The 21,411-nt window shown below is 48.5% G+C and overlaps 1 protein-coding gene across 25 annotated transcripts in view; it reads left to right on the forward strand.

Moving 5' to 3' along the window:
* The window catches only part of FER1L5 (fer-1 like family member 5), a 65,107-nt gene that overhangs the window by 12,552 nt on the left and 31,144 nt on the right, over window positions 1-21,411 (forward strand). For 21 of the 25 annotated variants that reach the window (XM_073023204.1, XM_073023214.1, XM_073023202.1 and 18 more), the window contains 11 exons: window positions 303-353; window positions 6,594-6,624; window positions 7,579-7,694; window positions 7,924-8,047; window positions 8,466-8,518; window positions 9,692-9,760; window positions 15,725-15,768; window positions 15,858-15,940; window positions 16,011-16,105; window positions 17,144-17,272; window positions 20,437-20,614. In XM_073023204.1, the coding sequence (XP_072879305.1) occupies window positions 303-353; window positions 6,594-6,624; window positions 7,579-7,694; window positions 7,924-8,047; window positions 8,466-8,518; window positions 9,692-9,760; window positions 15,725-15,768; window positions 15,858-15,940; window positions 16,011-16,105; window positions 17,144-17,272; window positions 20,437-20,614 (973 nt within the window). Of the gene's footprint in view, window positions 1-302; window positions 354-6,593; window positions 6,625-7,578; window positions 7,695-7,923; window positions 8,048-8,465; window positions 8,519-9,691; window positions 9,761-15,724; window positions 15,769-15,857; window positions 16,106-17,143; window positions 17,273-20,436; window positions 20,615-21,411 lie in introns of those variants that run through there. The other 4 variants (XM_073023208.1, XM_073023209.1, XM_073023221.1 and 1 more) reach the window with 4 other exon arrangements.

Here is a 21,411-nt window from a genome sequence, read left to right on the forward strand (position 1 = left end):
AAACAACCAGGAGAGCATGTGATGGATAACGCTGAGTGCAACCCCTTGCTTTATGTTGACTCGGGGCCAGGAAATTGACCTCTCTGATCAATTTCCTCATCAGTAAAATGGAATTAAAAATGTGAACCTCACAGGGTTCCTCTGGGAGTGAAATGAGAGCACCCATGCGCAAGCGTCAGCCCCATTAGGAAGTATTCAATACGTCGGGAGGATCCCGGATGTGCCTTTGCTATTCCTCTTACAGGGGCTGAGGGAAATTGGGATTGTGAATAATTAAAATATTTCTGGGAACTCCCTTGCAGGTGGTGAACTCCTCAGTAATGAGATACAAAGCAGAGATTGGGAGATTTCAAGTGAGTACTGTACATGGGAGGAGGTTCGGTGAAACAGTTATAGCAGAGACCCACGCTGGGCTCCACGCCCAAGTCTAGGGAAAAGGACTGGGATTTTCATCGGCTGGGCACAGTGGCTCACGCCTGTAATCCCAGCACTTTGGGATGCCGAGGCAGGCAGATCACGAGGTCAGGAGATCGAGACCATCCTAGCTAACTCTACTAAACTCTAGTGAAACCCCGTCTCTACTAAAAATACAAAAAACTAGCCGGGCGTGGTGGCGGGTACCTGTAGTCCCGGCTACTCGGGAGGCTGAGGCAGGAGAATGGCTTGAACCCGGGAGGCGGAGCTTGCAGTGAGCCAAGATCGTGCCACTGCACTCCAGCCTGGGCAACAGAGCGAGACTCCATCTCAAAAAAACAAAAAAGAAAGATCCACACTTGTATCCACCTATCAACTGGGTGACTTAACACAAGTTATTCTGAGCCTCTACTTCCTCATCTGTAAAAGGCGGATAATAATATACTTAATCTGGAGGGGGATTGTGAGGATTAAAGTATATAAAACATTTACAAGCTCGGGGCGTCATGTTGATTTCCGCACACCCACGATACTGTGAACACAGTTCAAATCTCTGCCTCCAGGAGGTAGAAGCAGAGGATCCAAAAGGTGAGCTTACATGTTAGGGAAACTCAGAGAAAGATCGCTGCCTTTGAGGACAGAGTGAAAAGATGTGATTTGGAAAGAGGCTGAGAGATTAGGAGAGTTTGCAGTCGTGATGGGCTAAACTAAGATTCTCCAAATCCAAAAAGATCAGGAAAAGGTAGGTTGCTAGGTTAGATACAGGATGCCCAGTTACATTTAATCTTAGATAAACAAAAAAATACATTTTAAATATAAGTATATCCCAAATATTACAAGGCTTCTCACCAAATATTGCAGGGACATATGTGTATTAACCAAGTAGTCATTGTTTATCTGAAATTTTAATTTAAGTGGGTCTCTTCTATTTTTATTTACTAAATCTACGATGTTAGGAAAGGGGGACCACCCTTGGAAAAAAACATACAGAGGGATTCTAGAAATGTTAGATGGTAGGAGGTGAAAAATGTGCTCTTGACAAAGGCCACCGCATAATTTCTAGATAGTGACCAGTGACATCAACTGACTAAGTTATAGAGGTCAGAGAAAACCTGAGTTTAACCGAGCTTCTTTTTTTTTTTTCCTTTGAGACCGGATCTTGCTTTGTCACCCAAGCTGGAGTGCAGTGGTGCGATCACGGCTCACTGCAGCCTCGAACTCCCAGGCTCAAGCAGTCCTCCCACCTAAGCCTCCTGAGTAGCTAGGGCTATAGGTGTGCACCACCACACCTGGCTAATTTTTAAATTTTTTTTGTAGCGAGTGGGTCTCACTGTGTTACCCAGCCTGGTCTAGAACTCCTAGACTCAAGCCGTCCTCCCACCTCAGCCTCCCAAAGTGCTGGGATTACAGGAATGTGCCCACCTCACCCAGCTGAGCTTATTTTTTTATTTCTTTTTATTTTGGTATCATGAACTCCCATATCCTCATCAGTCATCTTCATCAATTCACAGTCAGTTGTGTTTTACCTACACCTAGCCCCTTTCCCTTTCACCACTGAATTATTTTGAATCAAATCTCAAGCATCATATCATTTTATCTTTCTACATTTCAGTATGTATTGCGAAAACATAAGGATTTTATTAAGCATAACCACATACAATTATCACATCTAAAAACCTTTATAATTCCTAGGTAGCATTAAATACCTAGTCAATGTTTAAATTCCCCTAATTGTTTTACATATTCCTTTTACAGTTTGTTCAAATCAAGATTCCAGGCTGGGCACAGTGGCTTACACCTGTAATCCCAGAACTTTGGGAGGCCAATGCAGGCGGATCACCTGAGGTCAGGAGTTCAAGACCAGCCTGGCCAACATGGCCATCTCTACTAAAAATACAGAAATTAGCTGGGCATGGTGGCACATGCTTGTAATCCCAGCTACTCATAACGCCGAGGCAGGTGAATCATTTGAACCCAGGAGGTAGAGCTTGCAGTGAGCCAAGATTTTGCCACTGCACTCCACTCTGAGCGACAGAGAGAGACTCTGTCTCATAAAAACAAAAACAAAGGCCGGGCGCGGTGGCTCACGCCTGTAATCCCAGCACTTTGGGAGGCCGAGGCGGGTGGATCACAAGGTCAGGAGATCGAGACCATGGTGAAACCCCGTCTCTACTAAAAATACAAAAAAATTAGCCGGGCGCAGTGGCGGGCGCCTGTAGTCCCAGCTACTCGGGAGGCTGAGGCAGGAGAATGGCGTGAACCCAGGAGGCGGAGCTTGCAGTGAGCAGAGATTGCGCCACTGCACTCCAGCCTGGGCGACAGAGCGAAACTCCGTCTCAAAAAAAAAACCAAAAAAACAAAAAAACAAAAAACAAAAAACAAAAAACAAATCAGGATTCCAAACCAGGTCCATTCATTGCAAGTGGTTAATATGCATTTTAGTTTCCTTTTACTCTGTTGGTCCTCCCTGTTCCCCCCACTTCCTCTCCTTTTTTTTTTTTTTTAATTTGCAACTTATTTGTTAAAGAAACTGGGTAGCTGGACCTGTAGCATTTTCTCTGGTCTGGATTTTGCTGATTTCATCTTCAAGGGATCATTTTGCATTCACCCACCCTGCTTCCCTATCTAGAGTTTAGATCAGTCTGAACCAATCAGTTGGCAAAGGGACTTTAACAGAAGGCACAGAACGTCTGCTGGTCTCTCATTTTATGTTGTTAACAGCTAATGGTGATCACCGCCTGAATCTGTTGCTTCATTAGAAGTGACTGAGTTTTTATTGTTTTTTTATTTTTTAATTTATATATATATATATATATATATATTTTTTTTTTTTTGAGACAGAGTCTTGCTCTGTCACCCAGGCTTCAGTGCTGTGGTGCGATCTTGGCTCACTGCATCCTCTGCCTCCCAGGTTCAAGCGATTCTCCTGCCGAAGCCCCCAGGGATAGCTGGAACCACAGGCACGCACCACCACGCCCAGCAAATTTTTGTATTTTTAGTAGAGATGGGGTTTCACTATGTTGACCAGGCTGGTCTCAAACTCCTGGCTTCAAGTGATCCGCCCGCCTCTGCCTCCCAAAGTGCTGGGATTACAGGCATGAGCCACCGTGCCTTGCCCTGTTTTTTTTTATATTATGGATTTATTGAAGTGTCATTGACATACAATGAATTGTACATATTTAAAATGTACAATTTGATATATTAAAAATATGTGCACACCCAGGAAAAAAACATCATCACAATTAAGATAATGAATATATCCATCACATCTGTCACCTCCAAAAGTTGCCTAATGCACCTTGGGAATCACTCCGTCTCATTCCCATCCTACCCCCTTGCATTCCCAGACAACCACTGATCTGCTTTCTGTTATTATGCGAACGTTTCTTTCCCAGAGTTCACATTAATAGATAAGTATTTCCTTTAGTTCTTATCAATAGAATCATACATTCTCTACCCTTTTGTGTCTGCTTTCTTTCCCTCAGCATTGCTATTCTGAGATTCATCCACGTTGTTGCATTTGTCAGCAGTGCATTCCTTTTTACTGCTGAGTAATAGTCCAGGGTATGGATGTACCGCAGTTTAATTATCCATTCCCTTGTGAATGGACATTTAGATTGTTTCCAGTCTGAGGCTGCTATAATGGGGCTGTGTAAACATTTGTGTACAAATCTGAGTGTAGACGTAAGCTTTAATTTCTCTTGGGAAAATATGTAGAAGCAGAATGACTAAATCATACGGTAGGTATATGTGGTACATGTTTAACTTTTTTTTTTTTGGAGTTGGAGTCTTGCCCTGTCACCCAGGCTGGAGTAATGGCTTGATCTCAGCTCACTGCAACCTCCCCCTCCTGGGTTCAAATGATTTTCCTGCCTCAGCCTTCCAAGTAGCTGGGATTACAGGCACCCACCACTACATGTGGCTAATTTTTTTTTTTTTTTTTTGAGACGGAGTCTCGCTGTGTCGCCCAGGCTGGAGTGCAGTGGCCAGATCTCAGCTCACTGCAAGCTCCGCCTCCTGGGTTCATGCCATTCTCCTGCCTCAGCCTCCGGAGTAGCTGGGACTACAGGCGCCTGCCACCTTGCCTGGCTAGCTTTTTGTATTTTTTTTAGTAGAGACGGGGTTTCACCATGTTAGCCAGGATGGTCTCGATCTCCTGACCTCGTGATCCGACCATCTCGGCCTCCCAAAGTGCTGGGATTACAGGCTTAAGCCACCACGCCTGGCCTAATTTTTGTATTTTTAGTAGAGACTGTCGACCAGGCTGGTCTCGAACTCCTGACCTTGTGATCCACCTGCCTTGGTCTCCCAAAGTGCTGGGATTACAGGCGTGAGCCACCACACCCAGTCAACTTTTTTTTTTTTTTGAGACAGAGTCTCACTCTGTCACCAAGGTTGGAGTGCAGTGGTGCAATCTCAGCTCACTGCAGCCTCTGCCTCCCAGGTTCAAGCGATTCTTCTGCCTCAAACTCCCGAGTAGCTGGGATTACAGGTGCATGCCACCATGCCTGGCTAATTTTTGTATTAGCCTGCCTCGGCCTCCCAAAGTGCTGGGATTACAGGTATGAGCCACTGCACCCAGAGGTGTATGTTTAACTTTTTAAGGAAAATTTCTAAAAGTTTTTTTCCAAAATTCCAAACAGGTTGTGCCACTGTACATGCCCAGCAGCAGTGTATTAGAGTTCCAGTCGCCCCACATTCTCCACAATACTTGATCTAGTCCATCTTTTCTATTTTAGCCATTCTAATGGTGTGTAGTAGTATTTCGTTGTGATTTTAATTTAAACCTTCCTGATGACTAATGATGTTGAACATCTTTTCATGTGCTTGTCATCTGTATATCTTCTTTGGTGAAGTGTCTGTTCAAACCTTTAGCTTGTTTTCCTTGGATTGTTTGTTTTCTAACTATTGATATATGATTTGCTAATATTTTCTTCCAGAGTATGACAGCCCGTTCATTTTCTTTCTTTCTTTTTTTTTTTTTCCGAGACGGAGTCTCGCTCTGTCACTCTGGCACAATCTCGGCTCACTACAAGCTCCGCCTCCCAGGTTCATGCCATTCTCCTGCCTCAGCCTCCCGAGTAGCTGGGACTACAGGGGCCCGCTTAATTTTTTTGTAGTTTTAGTAGAGACGGGGTTTCACCATGTTAGCTGGGATGGTCTCAATCTCCTGACTTCGTGATCCACCCGCCTCGGCCTCCCAAAGTGCTGGGATTGCAGGCGTGAACCACCGCACCCGGCCAACAGCCTGTTCATTTTCCTTTTTTTTTTTTTTTTTTTTTTTTTTTTTAGACGGAGTCTCGCTGTGTCGCCCAGGCTGGAGTGCAGTGGCCAGATCTCGGCTCACTGCAAGCTCCGCCTCCCGGGTTCACGCCATTCTCCCGCCTCAGCCTCCGAGTAGCTGGGACTACAGGCGCCCGCCACCACGCCCGGCTAGTTTTTTTTGTATTTTTAGTAGAGACAGGGTTTCACCATGTTAGCCAGGATGGTCTCGATCTCCTGACCTCGTGATCCACCCGCCTCGGCCTCCCAAAGTGCTGGGATTACAGGCTTGAGCCACCGCGCCCGGCCTCATTTTCCTAATGGTGTCTTTCAAAAGCAAAAATTTTCCTTTTGATGAAGTCCAATTTATCAAGCTTTTCTTTGATGGGTTGTGCTGTGTTGCTGTATCTAAGAACACATTATGGGTGGCCCTAATGTTCCATAGCAGCTTGCCCCACATATGTCACCTTCCATCCCGAACCACATTCCTCAAACCTCTGTGTCAGAAACTATCTCCAAGGGGAAAGAGAAAACCCGTAGTTTCTTTATCAACTCCTACCTCTTACCTTAACCATCGTCTTCCCCAGGAGCAGTGAGCCCTTCCCTGACCCAGGAGTAGGGTAGAGTCGGGCTGCATTGGTCGAGAGGGTGGCACAGTGCAGTGTTGAGGACATTTTCCACGCAGGCTTTCTCACTGACTGGTTGTAAGACTTTGGGCACCTCTCTCAAACTCAGTGTCTTCCTCTGCAGAGTAAAGGTGATAATGGGCTTACCTCCCAGGCTGCTGTAAAGATGAAAGGAGTTAGGGCAGAGAACATACTGAAGCCCCAACAGCTAGGAGTTGGGTCAGGTTAGTTGGTATTACAAATCTTGGCTGCAGGCCCTAACTCATTCTCACCCCACTCTTGTCTTTTCAGACAGATATTGGGTTTATCTACCATTCTCCAGGTAGGTAACACTTATGGCAAATATGTATGTCTTCTGAGAAAAATCAGGCCGGGGTCAAAATACCTTAAAATCCCCGTATGTCCAACACATGGGTGGAGGGAAGTATTAGAGATTGTAAATTATTTTCTGTATTTGATAATATTTTACTGTACATTGTGGTATTTTATTTTACCTTATTTTTTAATTTAATTTTATTTTTTGAGATGGAGTCTCGATCTGTCACCCAGGCTGGAGTGCAGTGGCTCGATCTCGGCTCACGGCAACCTCTGCCTACTGGGTTCAAGTGATTCTCCTGCTTCAGCCTCCCAAGTAGCTGGGATTACAGGCATGCGCCACCATACCCAGCTAATTTTTTATTTTTAATAGAGATGGGGTTTCACCATGTTAGCCAGGCTGATCTCGAACTCCTGACCTTAGGTGATCCACCCACTTCAGCCTCCCAAAGTGCTGGGATTACAGGCGTGAGCCACCGCACCTGGCCTGTTTTACTTTATAATAGTAGCATCTTTCTCCGAAAAACTCAGGGCATCCCTTTCGGTCAAGTGCTGGCCTTTTATTACCATCCTGGGTTAGATTTCTATTTTTTTAGGCCAGTATTGGGAGATTAAAGTTTGAGTGGAAGTTTCCACCGTACCTGGCTATAACATACACACCAGGTTGAGGAAAATGGTTGCCTCTACAGTGCCTCGTTCCAGACCAGGCCACAGTGAGAACAGTAGGTTCCCAAGGCATAAACAGGGGTCCCTGTTTCCTAGAGGCAACAGCTGGCAGCCTTGTGAGCACGCTATCATTGCTTCATGGTACACGTGACTCCCCTTTTCCTCTGCCACTGGATAGAACACAGGATGCCCGAGACGTATTTCCACCTTCCCCTCCTCCTAAAACAAAGGCTGGTTTCAGGGAAGAGGGAAGGAGGCTGGAGGCAGATCTCCCATGGCCCCTCTGCCTCTCCAGGTCACACACTCCTAAGGAAATGGCTAGGCCTCTGCCAACCAAATAATCCCAGCAGTGGTGTGACAGGCTACCTGAAAGTCACCATCTGTGCCCTCGGTGTGGGAGACCAGGCCCTGGTGAGCTGCCCCTAATGCCCCAGGAACCTATCCTATCCTGGCTGCCTCCTGGGGGCACCCCTGGGCCTCACCCTGGGCGGTGACCATCAAATCTCTCCTTTGTCCGCTGTGTCACTGCAGGGTTGTCCCATCCCCCTGCACCAAGTGGGAGGTTGGGGAAGCAAAGTCTGGGGTCCTTGCCTGTGACCTCCACATGACCTTGACTATATCAGCTCTCTGGTCCCTCCAGATAGATCAAAAGCAGCTGTATGGGGCCGATGACACCGATATTCAGATCTTCAAGTCAGCGGTAGTCCCGATCAACATGGCTTACTTACAGTTCTTCATCTACTGCGCAGAGGACCTTCACCTCAGTGAGTCCGGGTGCAGGGGAGGGAGCAGCCCTGAGGTTCCCTACACAGTGGCACCCTGGATCCTCATGGAGTTTCCTCATTCCTTTTGATACTAAACTACAGTTTGGGGTAGGGGGACAGGGTGAGACTGGAATGCCCCGAGACTTGTCCTGTGGAAGTGCCAGGGACACCCTTTCAAATGGGCCTCACACCCCCGGCCTATGACGGCCAGATGCAGACTCAAGGCTCCCTACGTCCCCCCACCCCATGCCATTGTGTGGAAGAAGAAGGGGCACGGTGGTAACTGGAGACAGGTCTGCCCGGGGGGCACCCCTCTAAATTATAGGGGAGGGTTTTCAGTTGTTCTGTCTCCACTCTATTCCCTCCCCCTGAAAAAATATGCTGCTGGCTCAGATGTCTTTTAACTTGTTGTTCATAGAGAAACAGCAGTCAGTGAATCCTCAGTTGGAGGTGGAACTAATTGGGGAAAAGGTAAGCGTAGAAATGTTCTGAGACCTAGAGAGACTGGCACCTAGAGAAAGTAGTGTGGAGAGGAGGGTGGCCCGGTGGGTAAGACCACAGGAGTCATCTCCCAGTCACCCACTGAGAGAAGCACTCACCCCTGCACCTGGACCTCTGTGCAGGTGGAGGCCATGTCTTATTCTCTGCATGCCAGATGCCCCCCCAAAACCAAATACATGTAGAAGAATGAGTGCATGAGTGAAACATGCCAATGAGTGAACAACATTGAAACTGTCGCCATTCCTCAGTTTCTTCATGTGTAAACGAAGGTTCTGGGCGAGAGAGTTGCTGACACTCCGTGAACCTCTATGAATACGGAATAGCATTTTCCAAAGTGTGCTGTTGGGTGTCATGGGTGAAAAAGGGTCCTATGTTCAAATTCGGAGAATGCTAGGTTAAAGTTAAATAGATTTGTTTCCGTATTTGCCAAGCAGAATTTCTACCACATTCTGTTTGTTGCAAGCAAGTCATTAAATCCAGCCCACACATAAGCAGAGAGAAAATAATGTCTACCTTTTGAAGGGAGGAGTACCAAAGAAATCGTGGACATATTTAAAACCACCATACTGAGTATGTCCCAGTGAGTGGTTGGGTACCTCCAAAGCTAGGTGAAACGTTCTCAGGTGGTAAGTGACACACAGTTTTCAAAAATTTTGATACTTCTGTGTTCATCTTGTGTACCTTAAAAGGTTTAATAAGGCCAAGTAACACTTGGTTTCACAGATACCACTGCTTAAAAATGAAGTCAACTGATGGTTTTGAAAGAGGCATGCTGCTGCCGTTAGCTGTGTTTTTACCCATTTTTCTTTTGGAATCTTAGAATTTATCTAGCAAAATCTATGTGTATACACTCATATAGTAAGGTTAGTAGTCCTATATCTATTTAAAAATGAAGTCTATTGAAAGCTGACTTAAGGAAAAATATGAGAAATCTGAATCTGGCAAACACTTCAGATAAGTACACGAAGGACTGGTGCTATTGCTGCTGAGAAGTTGTGTAGGTGTCTTGAGAGCAGGGATGAGCTGGAGCACCTCTGTGTGCAGACAGTGGCCACCGGGGGCTGGACAGGAAGAGCTGGAAGGTGAGGCCAGTGGAGGGAGGAGGGGGCAGGCTGGCACCAACACTGCTTTGGCACATTCCAGCTCAGGACACACATGCAGACGCAAACCGACAACCCGATATGGAACCAGATCCTGACCTTCCAGATTCAGGTATGGCTCCTCCATCATGCCCACCCTTCTCCTACATCCCCTAACGTAGAAGGGAAGTTTGGATAGTTGTGTGGGGGTGAAGACAAGAGGGTGGGGGCCAAGAAGCATGACAAGGGGGACTCTGCCTGATAGGGAGCATGAGGAAGCCCAGGGCACATTATGGAAAACTTTACCTTTTACAGCTTTACTGAGTTATCATTGACATACCTATGTCAATGGTATGTATGACTTGTAGATATTTAAAAGGTACAATTTGGCCGGGCATGGTGGCTCACACCTGTAATCCTAGCACTTTGGGAGGCTGAGGTGGGCAGCTCACTGGAGCTCCGGAGTTTGAGACCAGCCTGGCCAACAGTGGCAAAACCCAACTCTACTAAAAAGATAAAAATTAGTCGGGCGTGGTGACATACGCCTGTAGTTCCAGTTACTCGGGAGGGTGACGCAGGAGAATTGCTTGAACCTGGGAGGTGGAAGTTGCAGTGAGCTGAGCCGTGGTATCACCTACTTATCTGAGCAAACACTTCAGCTCAGTAGGTGATAACAGCCTGTTGCCCAAGCCGAGCCATTGCATTCCAGCCTGCGCAACAGGGGGAGAGTCAGTCTCAGAAAAATATAAAAGAAGAAAGAAAGAAGTAAGTAGAAAGAAAGAAAGAATGAGTAGCTGGGACTACAGGTGCCTACCACCAAGCCTGGCTAATTTTCGTACTTTTAGAAGAAAGAAAGAAAGAGAGAGAGAGAGAGAGAGAAGGAAGGGAGGGAGGAAGGAAGGAAGGAAGGAAGGAAGGAAGGAAGGAAGGAAGGAAGGAAGGAAGGAAGGAAGGAAAAAGAAAGGGAAGGAAAGGGAAGGGAAGGAAGGAAAAGAGAGAAAGAGAAAGAAAGGGAGGGAGGGAGGGTGGGGAGGAAGGGAGGGAGGGAAGGAAGGAAGGAAGGAAGGAAGGAAGGAAGGAAGGAAGGAAGGAAGGAAGGAAGGAAATGTACAATTTGATACATTTTAAAATATGTACACATCCAGGAAACCCACCATTACAATCAGCATGATGAAGATATCTATCACCTCCAAAAGTTGCCTCATGCCCCTTGGGAATCCCTCCCTGTGATTCCCGTTCCACCCCCTTCCATCCCCAGGCAACCACCAATCTGCTTTCTGTTACTATGGATTAGCTTGCATTTCCTAGTGTTTCATAGAAATGGAATCGTTCAGTAAGCACCCTTATTTGTTTGACTTCTTTCACTCAGCATAATTATTCTGAAATTAATTCATGCTGTTGCTGTGTATCCGTGGTTCATTCTTTTTGTTGCTGAGTAATATTCTATTGTATGGATGTACCACAGTTTGCTTATCCGTTTCCTTGTTTATGAACGTTTCCAGTTTGCGGCTGTTACAATGAAGCTGTAAACACTTGTGTACAACCCTTAGCATAGACATATGCTTTCATTTCTCTTAGGTAAATAGGTACAGGCAGAATGACTAGATTCTGGTAGATATATTAAGCAATGAGTGGATCATACAACTGAACTTTCCAGAGAACTTAAATGTACCCTTTCACCCACATATAAAAACAAAACAAATCCCTTTAAAGACCCATTTTAAATGATAATATACATTTTCTTATCTTCTCAGCAACTTGCCCTGAATATAATTAGAGCTTTTTGTTGATGGCCTGGAGCCATTACGGGAACATAGTTATTATCCTGGGCTATCTGCAGTACTGGGCTACTTGTTCCTACACTAAATGGCTCCCAGACGCTTTCTTTGTGGGATTCTGTAGTCTGATTTTGATCACCTTTCAATCTGTCTCATCGCCTATCAGCTGTTGTGGATGACAGTTCTCTTGAAGGTGGAGCCTTACTGGCCTTTTGACTCTAAGTCAGGCTTCTAAGAGCTGTGTGTAAAATAAGAACACAGTTCTGAGAGAGAACTTGAGCTCTCTTACAAGTGCAGGCACATAGAAATTTGTGTGACACGGATTTGGCAACCCAGAGAGTGTTTTGCTTCCTCATATGTTGTGAAATACAAAATTAGCTAATGAGCTCTCCTTCTCCCTCCTGTGAACTCCCCTCCTTGATGCTTCCAGTAGTTACCCAGTCTGCCTTCTTGTGAGTCATCATTTTCAACCATTCCTCATAATCCCTGCCTCCTTGGATGATTTTATAGACTCTGAAAGTAGGAAGACATTTCAGAGGAGGCCTAGTCCGTCCGCCATCCTTGCCAGGCTCCCTCCCACCTTTTCTGGCCTGTGGTGAGGGCACAGGGCTGGGATCCTCAGATGCTCTGTGGCTGTTCAGAGCCTTGGGAAATCCTCTTTTTTCATCTTCTTTGTTCATTTTTTTTTTTTTTTTTCCTGAGACAGTTTCACTCTTGTCAGCTAGGCGGGAGTGCAATGGCACGATCTCAGCTCACTGCAATCTCCGCCTCCTGGGTTCAAGCTGTGAGTACCTGGGACTACAGGTGCCTACCACCAACCCCGGCTAATTTTCATACTTTTAGTAGAGACGGGGTTTCACCATGTTGGCCAGGCTGGTCTTGAACACCTGACCTCAGGTGATCCGCCCGCCTTGGCCTCCCACAGTGCTGGGATTACAGGTGTGAGCCACCGTGCCCGGCCATTGTCATCTTGTTACAGGCTCAGAACCAATGGCACAGGCCAGGCCCTCCCTCATCCTTGAGAGAGGCCGAGGCCTTCCAACATTTGAAGACGTCCAAACACCCACTGGAACCTCATCCATTTTCCCCAGAACACAGTCTCCAGGGTGGGGCCCTTTGGATACTGGCCTGATTGTCTCTAGCCCTTTGGAAATGCAGCAGGCAGGTGTGAGCCTCACTCTGAAGAGGCAGAACAGCCAACCACACAGATGGTAGCATCTGAGGCCAGGTGGTCAGAGGGGGAGCAGAGCCCGGGGCACTGCAGAAAACTGGCCTGTGCCAATGGTCAGTCCGAGGGCCTCAGGGCAGAAGGGGAGGCAGCACACTAGACGAGGAACTGAGAAGCGGGAGGAGAATTATTAGCAGGATGGATGGAAGGTGGTTCGGCCATAAATCTGAACTTGGAGGATTCTTAACTTTGGAAGACCTGGATGCCTTCTGGTGCCCACCTCTCCCCTTCCAATGTCCTTCCTTAGCCTGGGCAATTTCCTCCTTTCTTACTAGCTGCTCACCTGGAAAGCCCTTTCCTCTTCTCCTTGGCCCCTTAGCTGTCAGGACCCGGGGAGAATTGGATGAAGAAAATGGAAAGCTGGGAGGTTCCCAGCAGCACCCCAAGAACTGCTGTAAGGAGAAGAGGCCCCAGTGGAGAGGACTGAGGATTTGGGGTCACGCTCTGGCCTTAACCCTGCAGCTCTATTTTACACATGGACACATGGATTTTTTTTCTTCTATTTATTTTTCTCTTTTTCTTTCTTTCTTTTTTTTGAGACAAGAGTCTTGCTCTGTTGCCCAGGCAGGACTACAGCGACGCAATCTCAGGTCACTGCAACCTCCGCCTCCCGGGTTCCAGCAATTCTTGTGCCTCAGCCTCCCGAGTAGCTGGGATTACACGCACGAGCCACCATGCCCAGCTAATTTTGTGTATTTTTGATAGAGGTGGGGTCTCACTATGTTGCCCAGGCTGGTCTTGAACTCCTGGCCTCAAGCAATCCTCCCACTTCAGCCTCCCAAGTGCTGGGATGACAGGCGTGAACCACCGCATCTGGCCTCTTTTCTTTCTTTCTTTTTAAAAATAATTAAGGAAACCATATTATAGAGTGAAGATAGGACACAGAAGCTTGGGTTGGAATCCTGACTCCACCCCTTACTACGTGACCTTGAGCAAGTCCCTCTGCCTCTCTAGGCCTCATTCCCCGTCTCTTTATAGGGACAGTCACAGCCCCCACAGGGTTACAGCAGAGTGGTTAGGGGCTCTGAGGCTTTGGCAACTGCGTGTAGCATGAGAACTTCAGGAGCTCAACCTCTCTGAGCTCAGCTTTCCCATGTGAAAATGGGAATAATCATAGCACCTGGTTCAAGACGTTTTTAGGGCCGGGCGCGGTGGCTCAAGCCTGTAATCCCAGCACTTTGGGAGGCCGAGACGGGCAGATCACAAGGTCAGGAGATCGAGACCATCCTGGCTAACACGGTGAAACCCCGTCTCTACTAAAAAATACAAAAATGTAGCCGGGCGTGGTGGCGGGCACCTGTAGTCCCAGCTACTCGGGAGGCTGAGGCAGGAGAATGGCGTGAACCCGGGAGGCGGAGCTTGCACTGAGCCGAGATCCGGCCACTGCACTCCAGCCTGGGCCACAGAGCGAGACTCCGTCTCAAAAAAAAAAAAAAAAAAAAGAGTTTTTTAGGAGAGCCCACTCAGCTGGTCTATGGAATTTGTTTAGCACAAGCCAGGGGCAACAGAAACCTCCTAAAGAGGCAGCTATTATTATGTATTCTTTCTTTCTTTCTTTTTTTTTTTTTGAGACGGAGTTTCGCTCTTGCTGCCTAAGCTGGAGTGCAATGGTGTGATCTTGGCTCACTGCAACCTCCGCCTCCTGGGTTCAAGCGATTCTTCTGCCTCAGCCTCCCGACTAGCTGAGATTACAGGCACGTGTCACCATGCCCTGTATTTTTGTATTTTTTAGTAGAGATGGGATTTCTCCATGTTGACCAGGCTGGTCTCGAACTCCTGACCTCAGGTGATCTGCCCACCTTGGCCTCCCAAAGTGCTGAGATTACAGGCATGCGCCGCCACGCCCAGCTAATTTTGTATTTTTAGTAGAGACGGGGTTTCTCCATGTTGACCAGGCTGGTCTCGAACTCCTGACCTCAGGTGATCTGCCCACCTTGGCCTCCCAAAGTGTTGGGATTACAGGCTTGCGCCACTGTGCCTGGCTTATTTATTCTTTGAGGAGACAAATATACCACTGTTTAAAAAGTTGATGGCTAGACATGATGAAGACATTCTGGGCCCATGGCCTCTCCATGAGATGGTTTGGTGAATGTGCATTCAGACTGAAAGGGGCCGTGCGAGGACAGTAATATCTACCAGCCCACAGTCAGGGCAGACTCAGGTGTCGCAGGGCCTGAAGCTTATGCAATTAGGGGACTTTTTTTTTTTTCTCTCTTTTGAAACAAGGTCTTGTTCTGTCACCAGGTTGGAGTACAGTGGCACGATCATGGTTCACTGTAGCCTCAACCTCATAGGCTCAAGCAGTCCTCCCACCTCAGCCTCCTGAATAGCTGGGACTCTAGGCGAGTGCCACCACACCCAGCTAATTTTTGTATTTTTTGTAGGGAGAGGATTTCATCATGTTGCCCAGGCTGCTCAAGTGATCTGCCCACTTCAGCCCCCTAAAGTGCTGGAATTACAGGTGTGAGCCACCATGCCTGGCCAGAGGGCCATTTTAAAAACATAAATACAAAACGATCATATGACAAGTTCCAGGCCCCTCCCAGGACCCTGCAAGGGGCCCATTCAAATGGGAGGCCCAGCTGGGCGAGGTGGCTCACACCTATAATCCCAACATTTTGAGAGCCTGACGCAGGAGGATTGCTTTTGCCCAGGAGTTCAAGACCAGCTTGGGCAACATAGTAAGGCACCTGTCTCTACAAAAAAAAAAAAAAATTGTTTTTAATTACCCAGGTTTGGCAGCAGGTACCTGTAGTTCCAGCTACTCAGGAGGCTGAGGCAGGAGGATCGCTTGAGCCTGAGAGGTGTAGGCTGCAGTGAGCTATGATCATGCCACTGCACTCCATTCTGGGTGACAGAGGAGGACCCTGTCTCAAAACAAAACAAACCCCCAGAAAACAAATAAGAGGCCCTAAAGCCAAAGCTCCATCAGCCTGGTTGGAAATCCAGCTTTTCTGTGATTAAGTGACTCGCTGGTAACTGAGCCAGGAGTTGGTCCCAGACCCGCGACTCCTTACCTGTTCTTAAAATCTCCACGAGGACCAGACCATCCGAATGTGTACCCACCTCTCCTCTCTCCTTCCCCCGACAGCTACCCTGCCTCTCCAGCTACATCAAGTTCAGAGTCTTGGACTGGTGAGCAACCTGGTGGAGGGTGAAGCACACAGGGAAGGAGGAAATGAGAGCTGGGCCAGGGGCTCAGCCTGAGGAGTGTTTCTCTCCAGCCACAGGAAGGACTGCTCGGATGAGATTGGGACTGCCAGCCTGTCCCTCAACCAGATCTCGTCCACCGGAGAAGAGATCGAAGGCAAGCAAAGTCTCGTGCCCACTTCCCACTCCCCTCGTCCTGCGCCCGACCCTTCTCTCTCTCCTTCCAGGAGTGTACTCTGGCTTCCTGCCCTGCTTTGGCCCCAGCTTCCTGACTCTGCACGGAGGTAAAAAGGCCCCTTTCAGGATCCAGGAAGAAGGCGCTGTAAGTTTGTCACATCAGCTCTAGGGGACAGCGGAGGTAGAGCTGCCCCCAGTAAAGCACTAGGGCCTGGGACGTGCCCTGGTTTCTGTCCCTCGGGGTCTTGGGGAGGACGTGAAGCCTGTCCATGACCAGCCACGTGCATGTGGGACAGGCGTGGAGGCACCACTGGGGGCACCAGAAAGAAGCAGGCGGAAGCTCTGGGCTTTCCCTGAGGAAGGGGCTTTGAGAGGAGACCACGGTAAGATTTTCAGCAGGCGGGAAGGGCGCGCAGGACAGAGGACACAGCACAGGCAAGTGTGAGGAAGCACGAGGTTATTCAGGAATGGTGGTAAATGCCAGAAACCCAACTCAGACTGTCTTAAACCCAGGGAAAAACAAGACTCCTGTCTGCCCGGATCTACTGTGGATCCCAGTTTCTGACAGTGCAAAGAGGCCCTGGGAAGGAACGAGGCAGGGAAGGATGCTGAGGAAGAACCACAGGCACTGGCCCTCAAGGCCACTGGGAGGCCCTCCCGCTCCTTTCCCCACCCCACCCCGCCTCATTCCCTCCTCCCGCAGTCAGGCCTCCGGGCTGGGAACCTCACCACACCGCCTCCAGCAGGGAAGGCCAGAGAGACGTTCTAATTGGCCTCCTTAGGGCCTGTGTGCTCCCCTTGGATCCCTGTGGCCAAGGAGGCGGGGCAGGCTCTGATTGGCCAGGCCGGGAGCGCAGACTCAGTGATCGCAGTTCCCACCCAGCCTGAAGCATTGTGGGAACACAGTTCCCACCCAGCCTGGAGCATTGTGGGAAATGGGCCTCCATGGGGCAGGCAGGTTCCCAGGGTGCAGAAGAGGGCTCAGTGCCCAGAGGTTTCCTGGTGTGGAGGTGTCTGGAATTCTCTGGGATTGTGGTTGGAGTAAGCCCCGGGCAGGCAGTGACTGGACAACCTTGTCTTTGCCTCAAGGGTTTCAAAGGAGATTGGCCTGTTCTTTTTCTCTCACCCTTTTTCTCCGTTTTTCTCTCACCCCTGTTCTCTGTTTTTCTCTCGCTTGCCCTAGCATATTCCCGACTCTGTTAGGGATGGTTTAGCTTATCGAGGCCGAGTCTTCCTGGAGTTAATAACCCAAATCAAGTCCTGTCAAGACTCCACGATAAAAGATCTCTCTCATGAAGTGACCAGGATAGAGGTAACTGCGGGAAACAGATAACCCAGGGAAAAACACGAGCCCTGTCTGCCCCACATCTACTGTGGATCCCAGTTTCTGACCGTGCAAAGAGGCCCTGGCCTCTGGCTGTTGAGTGTGTAAGGATGCTTGACCAATCAGCCTGATTATTTACTAAACCCCTGCTAGTGGCTTCATGCTGCAGCAAATCCCGGTGGTTGGGGGACCCTGATGGAAAAGATAAGGTTTCAGTTTAAGAAATGCCTAATCTGGGCCAGTGGCTCACACTTGTAATCCCAGCACTTTGGGAGACCGAGGAGGGAGGATCACTTGAGCCCAGGAGTTTGAGACCAGCCTGGGCAACATGGTGAAACCCCGTCTTTACTAAAAACACAACAACAACAAAAAATTAGCTGGGCATGGTAGTGCACGCCTGTAGTCCCAGCTACTAGGGAGGCTGAGGCAGGAGAATCACTTGAACCCCGGAGGTGGAGGTTGTAGTGAGCAGAGATTGTGCCACTGCACTCCAGGCTGGGCAACAAAGCAAGACTCCATCTCAAAAAAAAAAAAAAAAAAAATGCCTAATCTGGGCTGGGTGCAGTGGCTCACACCTGTAATCCCAGCACTTTGGGAGACCGAGGAGGGAGGATCACTTGAGCCCAGGAGTTTGAGACCAGCCTGGGCAACATGGTGAAACCCTGTCTTTACTAAAAATACAAAAAAAAAAAAAAAAAAAATTAGCTGAGCATGGTGGTGCACGCCTGTAGTCCCAGCTACTAGGGAGGCTGAGGCAGGAAGATTGCTTGAACCCAGGAGGTGGAGGTGACAGTGAGCCATGATCATGCCACTGCACTCCAGCCTGGGTGACAGAGCGAGACTCCATCTCCAAAAAAAAAAAAGCATCCCCGATATGGTTAAGGAGAAATGGTGTTAATTCATGACCTAGTTTCTCAGGGCTTTGTAAAACAATCTAAGGGATTTGAGTTTCTTCCTGAAGCCAGTGGAGGGCTACTTACTGAGGCAGGAAGGGGCAGGAGGAGCAGTAACAATAGACTGGAGGAGAGTAAGTTGGGGTCACCCAGTCAAGAGAAGCAGGAATACAGCCTCGTTGGCAGAGAGCTGGAGAGCAGGTGGGTAGGTTTCAGAGACCCTTTGGAAACAGAATGTCCAGAGCCAGTGACGAACAGAACGTAATAAGTGAGGCTGACTCCCCTTGCTGAGGCCCATTTTCTGCCATGGGTGATGAGGTGGTCAGGGGTGCAATGCACCAAGGTGGGCTCTCTAAAGAAGGAGAAGGTATAAGGGAAATGGTGAACCCCATCTCTGACATGTAGTGTGAGACATCAACATAGACCAGCTCTGGAGCCTGCTAGACACAGGGATGTGACATCAACACACCAAGGTTTGAACCTGTGGTCGTGGAAAAAATTGCCTGAAGAGAGTAGGTGGAATGAAAGGAGAAGGAAGTTTCGAGGATGCCGCAGTCTTTAGAGGCAGGTGAAAGAAGAGAAGGGGTTTGTAGAAGAGGTTGGAGAGGAACCTGCAGAGGTGGACGCAGGAGTGGAGATTTGCAGAAAGGAGTGACAAGCAATCTCGAATGTGGCAGAGAGAAAGGGCAAGGACTGAGAGACATATGCTGGTTATTAGGAAGAGGTCAGTAGCCTTGGAGATTGGCTAGGAGAGAAGCTGGGCTGCCATAGGTGGGAGGGAGAGGTAGGAGCCAGTGCACAGAGACAAACCTTCTAAGAAACCTGATTAAAAGCCAAGTGTGGGAGTCTGAGATAGGAGGATCACTTGAGCCCCAGGAGTTTGAGACCAGCCTGGGCAACATAGTGAAACCACATCTCTAAAAAATAAAAGTTTGGCCGGGCGCAGTGGTTCAAGCCTATAATCCCAGCACTTTGGGAGGCCGAGATGGGCGGATCACGAGGTCAGGAGATCGAGACCATCCTGGCTAACACGGTGAAACCCTGTCTCTACTAAAAAAATACAAAAAAAAAAAAAAAAGTTAGCCAGGCATGGTGGTGGGCGCCTGTAGTCCCAGCTACTGGGGAGGCTGAGGCAGGAGAATGGCATAAACCCAGGAGGCAGAGGTTGCAGTGAGCTGAGATCTGACCACTGCACTCCAGCCTGGGCAACAGAGTGAGACTCCGTCTCAAAAAAACTAAAATAAAATAAAAGCTTTTTTTTTTTTTTTTTTGAGACAGAGTTTGGTTCTTGTTGCCCAGGCTAGAGTGCAGTGGCATGATCTCAGCTCACCGCAACCTCCGCCTCCACCTCCTGGGTTCAAGCGATTCTCCTGTCTCAGCCTCCTGAGTAGCTGGGATTACAGGCGTGCGCCACCATGCCCAGCTAATTTTGTATTTTTAGTAGAGACGGGGTTTCACCATGTTGGCCAGGATGGTCTCAATCTCCTGACCTCGTGATCCGCCCGCCTCAGCCTCCCAAAGTGCTGGGATTACAGGTGTAAGCCACTGCGCCTGGCCTCAAAGTAAATTTTTTTTAACGTGAAAGGAAATGAGAATGGGTGATAGCTAAATGGGGTTCAGATGGGAGAAGGAAAGTTATTTTTTTTAATAGGGGAGACCTGAGCTAGTGAACAGACTGGGGGGATGCAAGAATGGGGCACAGGTTGGAACAGAAGCAAGAGGGACTCATATGATGGACAGGAGGCCCAAGCAAGTACCTGGTGAGAACAGCTGAAGTTGGGGGGATAGTGGGCAGCTGGAGGAGGAAGTGGGAAGGTTCAACCTTTCTGGTAGTATGCATGTATGTGTGTGGGGGGGGGGGGGTTGTGTAAAATCTCAGCTCTACACCCCTATCCACATTGTATCTTCTGAGGGAAAAGGTTTAGTCAAAAAGGAAGAAGCATCTCTACTTGGAACGGGGAAGAGGTGGCCCAACCCAGAGCCTACCCTGACAAGGGAGGAGACCACCCCCTTCCCAGCCCCCTGATTTCAGGAAGGGAGGGAGCCAGGGCTGGCTGGGTGGAGGGGCCAGGTGATGGAAGTCCTGGAGGAACTGCCCTGGATCAGCCAGGTGCGAGGGAGCCCCTGAAGGCCTTTGAGAGGGAGAGAAGGGAAGATGGCTTTGAAAGAAAGAGAGTACCTCATCCTTGCCTCCCTGCCCATCAATCTAACCCTTGGCTTATGTACTGGGGATGGGGGGTGGGACGGTTATTGTTTTAGAAGCACCAGAACCGCCAAAAGTATGGGCTGTGCGTCATCTTCCTCTCCTGCACCATGATGCCCAACTTTGAAGACCTGATCCATTTCGAGGTCAGCATCGGTCACTATGGGAACAAGATGGACCTGAATTACAAGCCTCTAGTCTCAAGCACACAGTACAGCCCAGTGATATATGATGGTAATTGTCAGATTCTGGCAAAGAGTAGAGAGCAGCCACTGCATGCCAGACCCTGTGCTGGGCTCTCTCAGGGGTATTAGCTCATGGAAGATTCATAAGTATTATTTACCTATATTTCACACATGAAAAAATGAGGTTCAGGGGGGTGAAGTCATTTGCCTAACTGTATAGCTAGCAGGTGGTGAACCCAAGAGTCGAAACTAGGTCTTGACATGAAGTCCTTCTCTACACCGCTTTCCACACTACAGCTTCTCCAACCTCATCATCTTTTCCCCCACTACTTTGAACCACCTCCCATCCATCCATCCTCCACCCACCAGTTCATGCATCCATCTATTTTTTTATCCATCCATTCAACCACTCAACTCTCACCTACCCACTTACCCCAACATCCAACCAACTACCCCTCCAGCCGTTCATTCACTCCTCCAGTACATACTTATTGCACACCTATAGTGGCACTACAGAGCAGCGGTTCTCAGAGCGCAAACCCTAGGCCAGCAGCATCAACATCACCTGGGATCTTGTTAGAAATGCAGGTTCTCCACCCCACGCTAGACCTAGAGAATCCAGTAACCTGGGGAAGGGCCCCAGTCTGTGTTTTATCAAGCCCTCCAGGTGACTGGCGTGCATGCTCCAGTTTGAGAACCACTGCTGCAGAGCACTCCTGTCTCACTTTCATCATCTTCAGCTTTACCGTCTCATCACCCATTCTGAGCCTTTCTGGGCATCCCACTTCCCTACCTCTCTTTTTAAAAAAGTTTTATTGAGATATAATTCACAAGCCATACAATTCA

The sequence above is a fragment of the Chlorocebus sabaeus genome, chromosome 14, assembly GCF_047675955.1.
Source record: "Chlorocebus sabaeus isolate Y175 chromosome 14, mChlSab1.0.hap1, whole genome shotgun sequence".
NCBI lineage: Eukaryota > Metazoa > Chordata > Mammalia > Primates > Cercopithecidae > Chlorocebus > Chlorocebus sabaeus.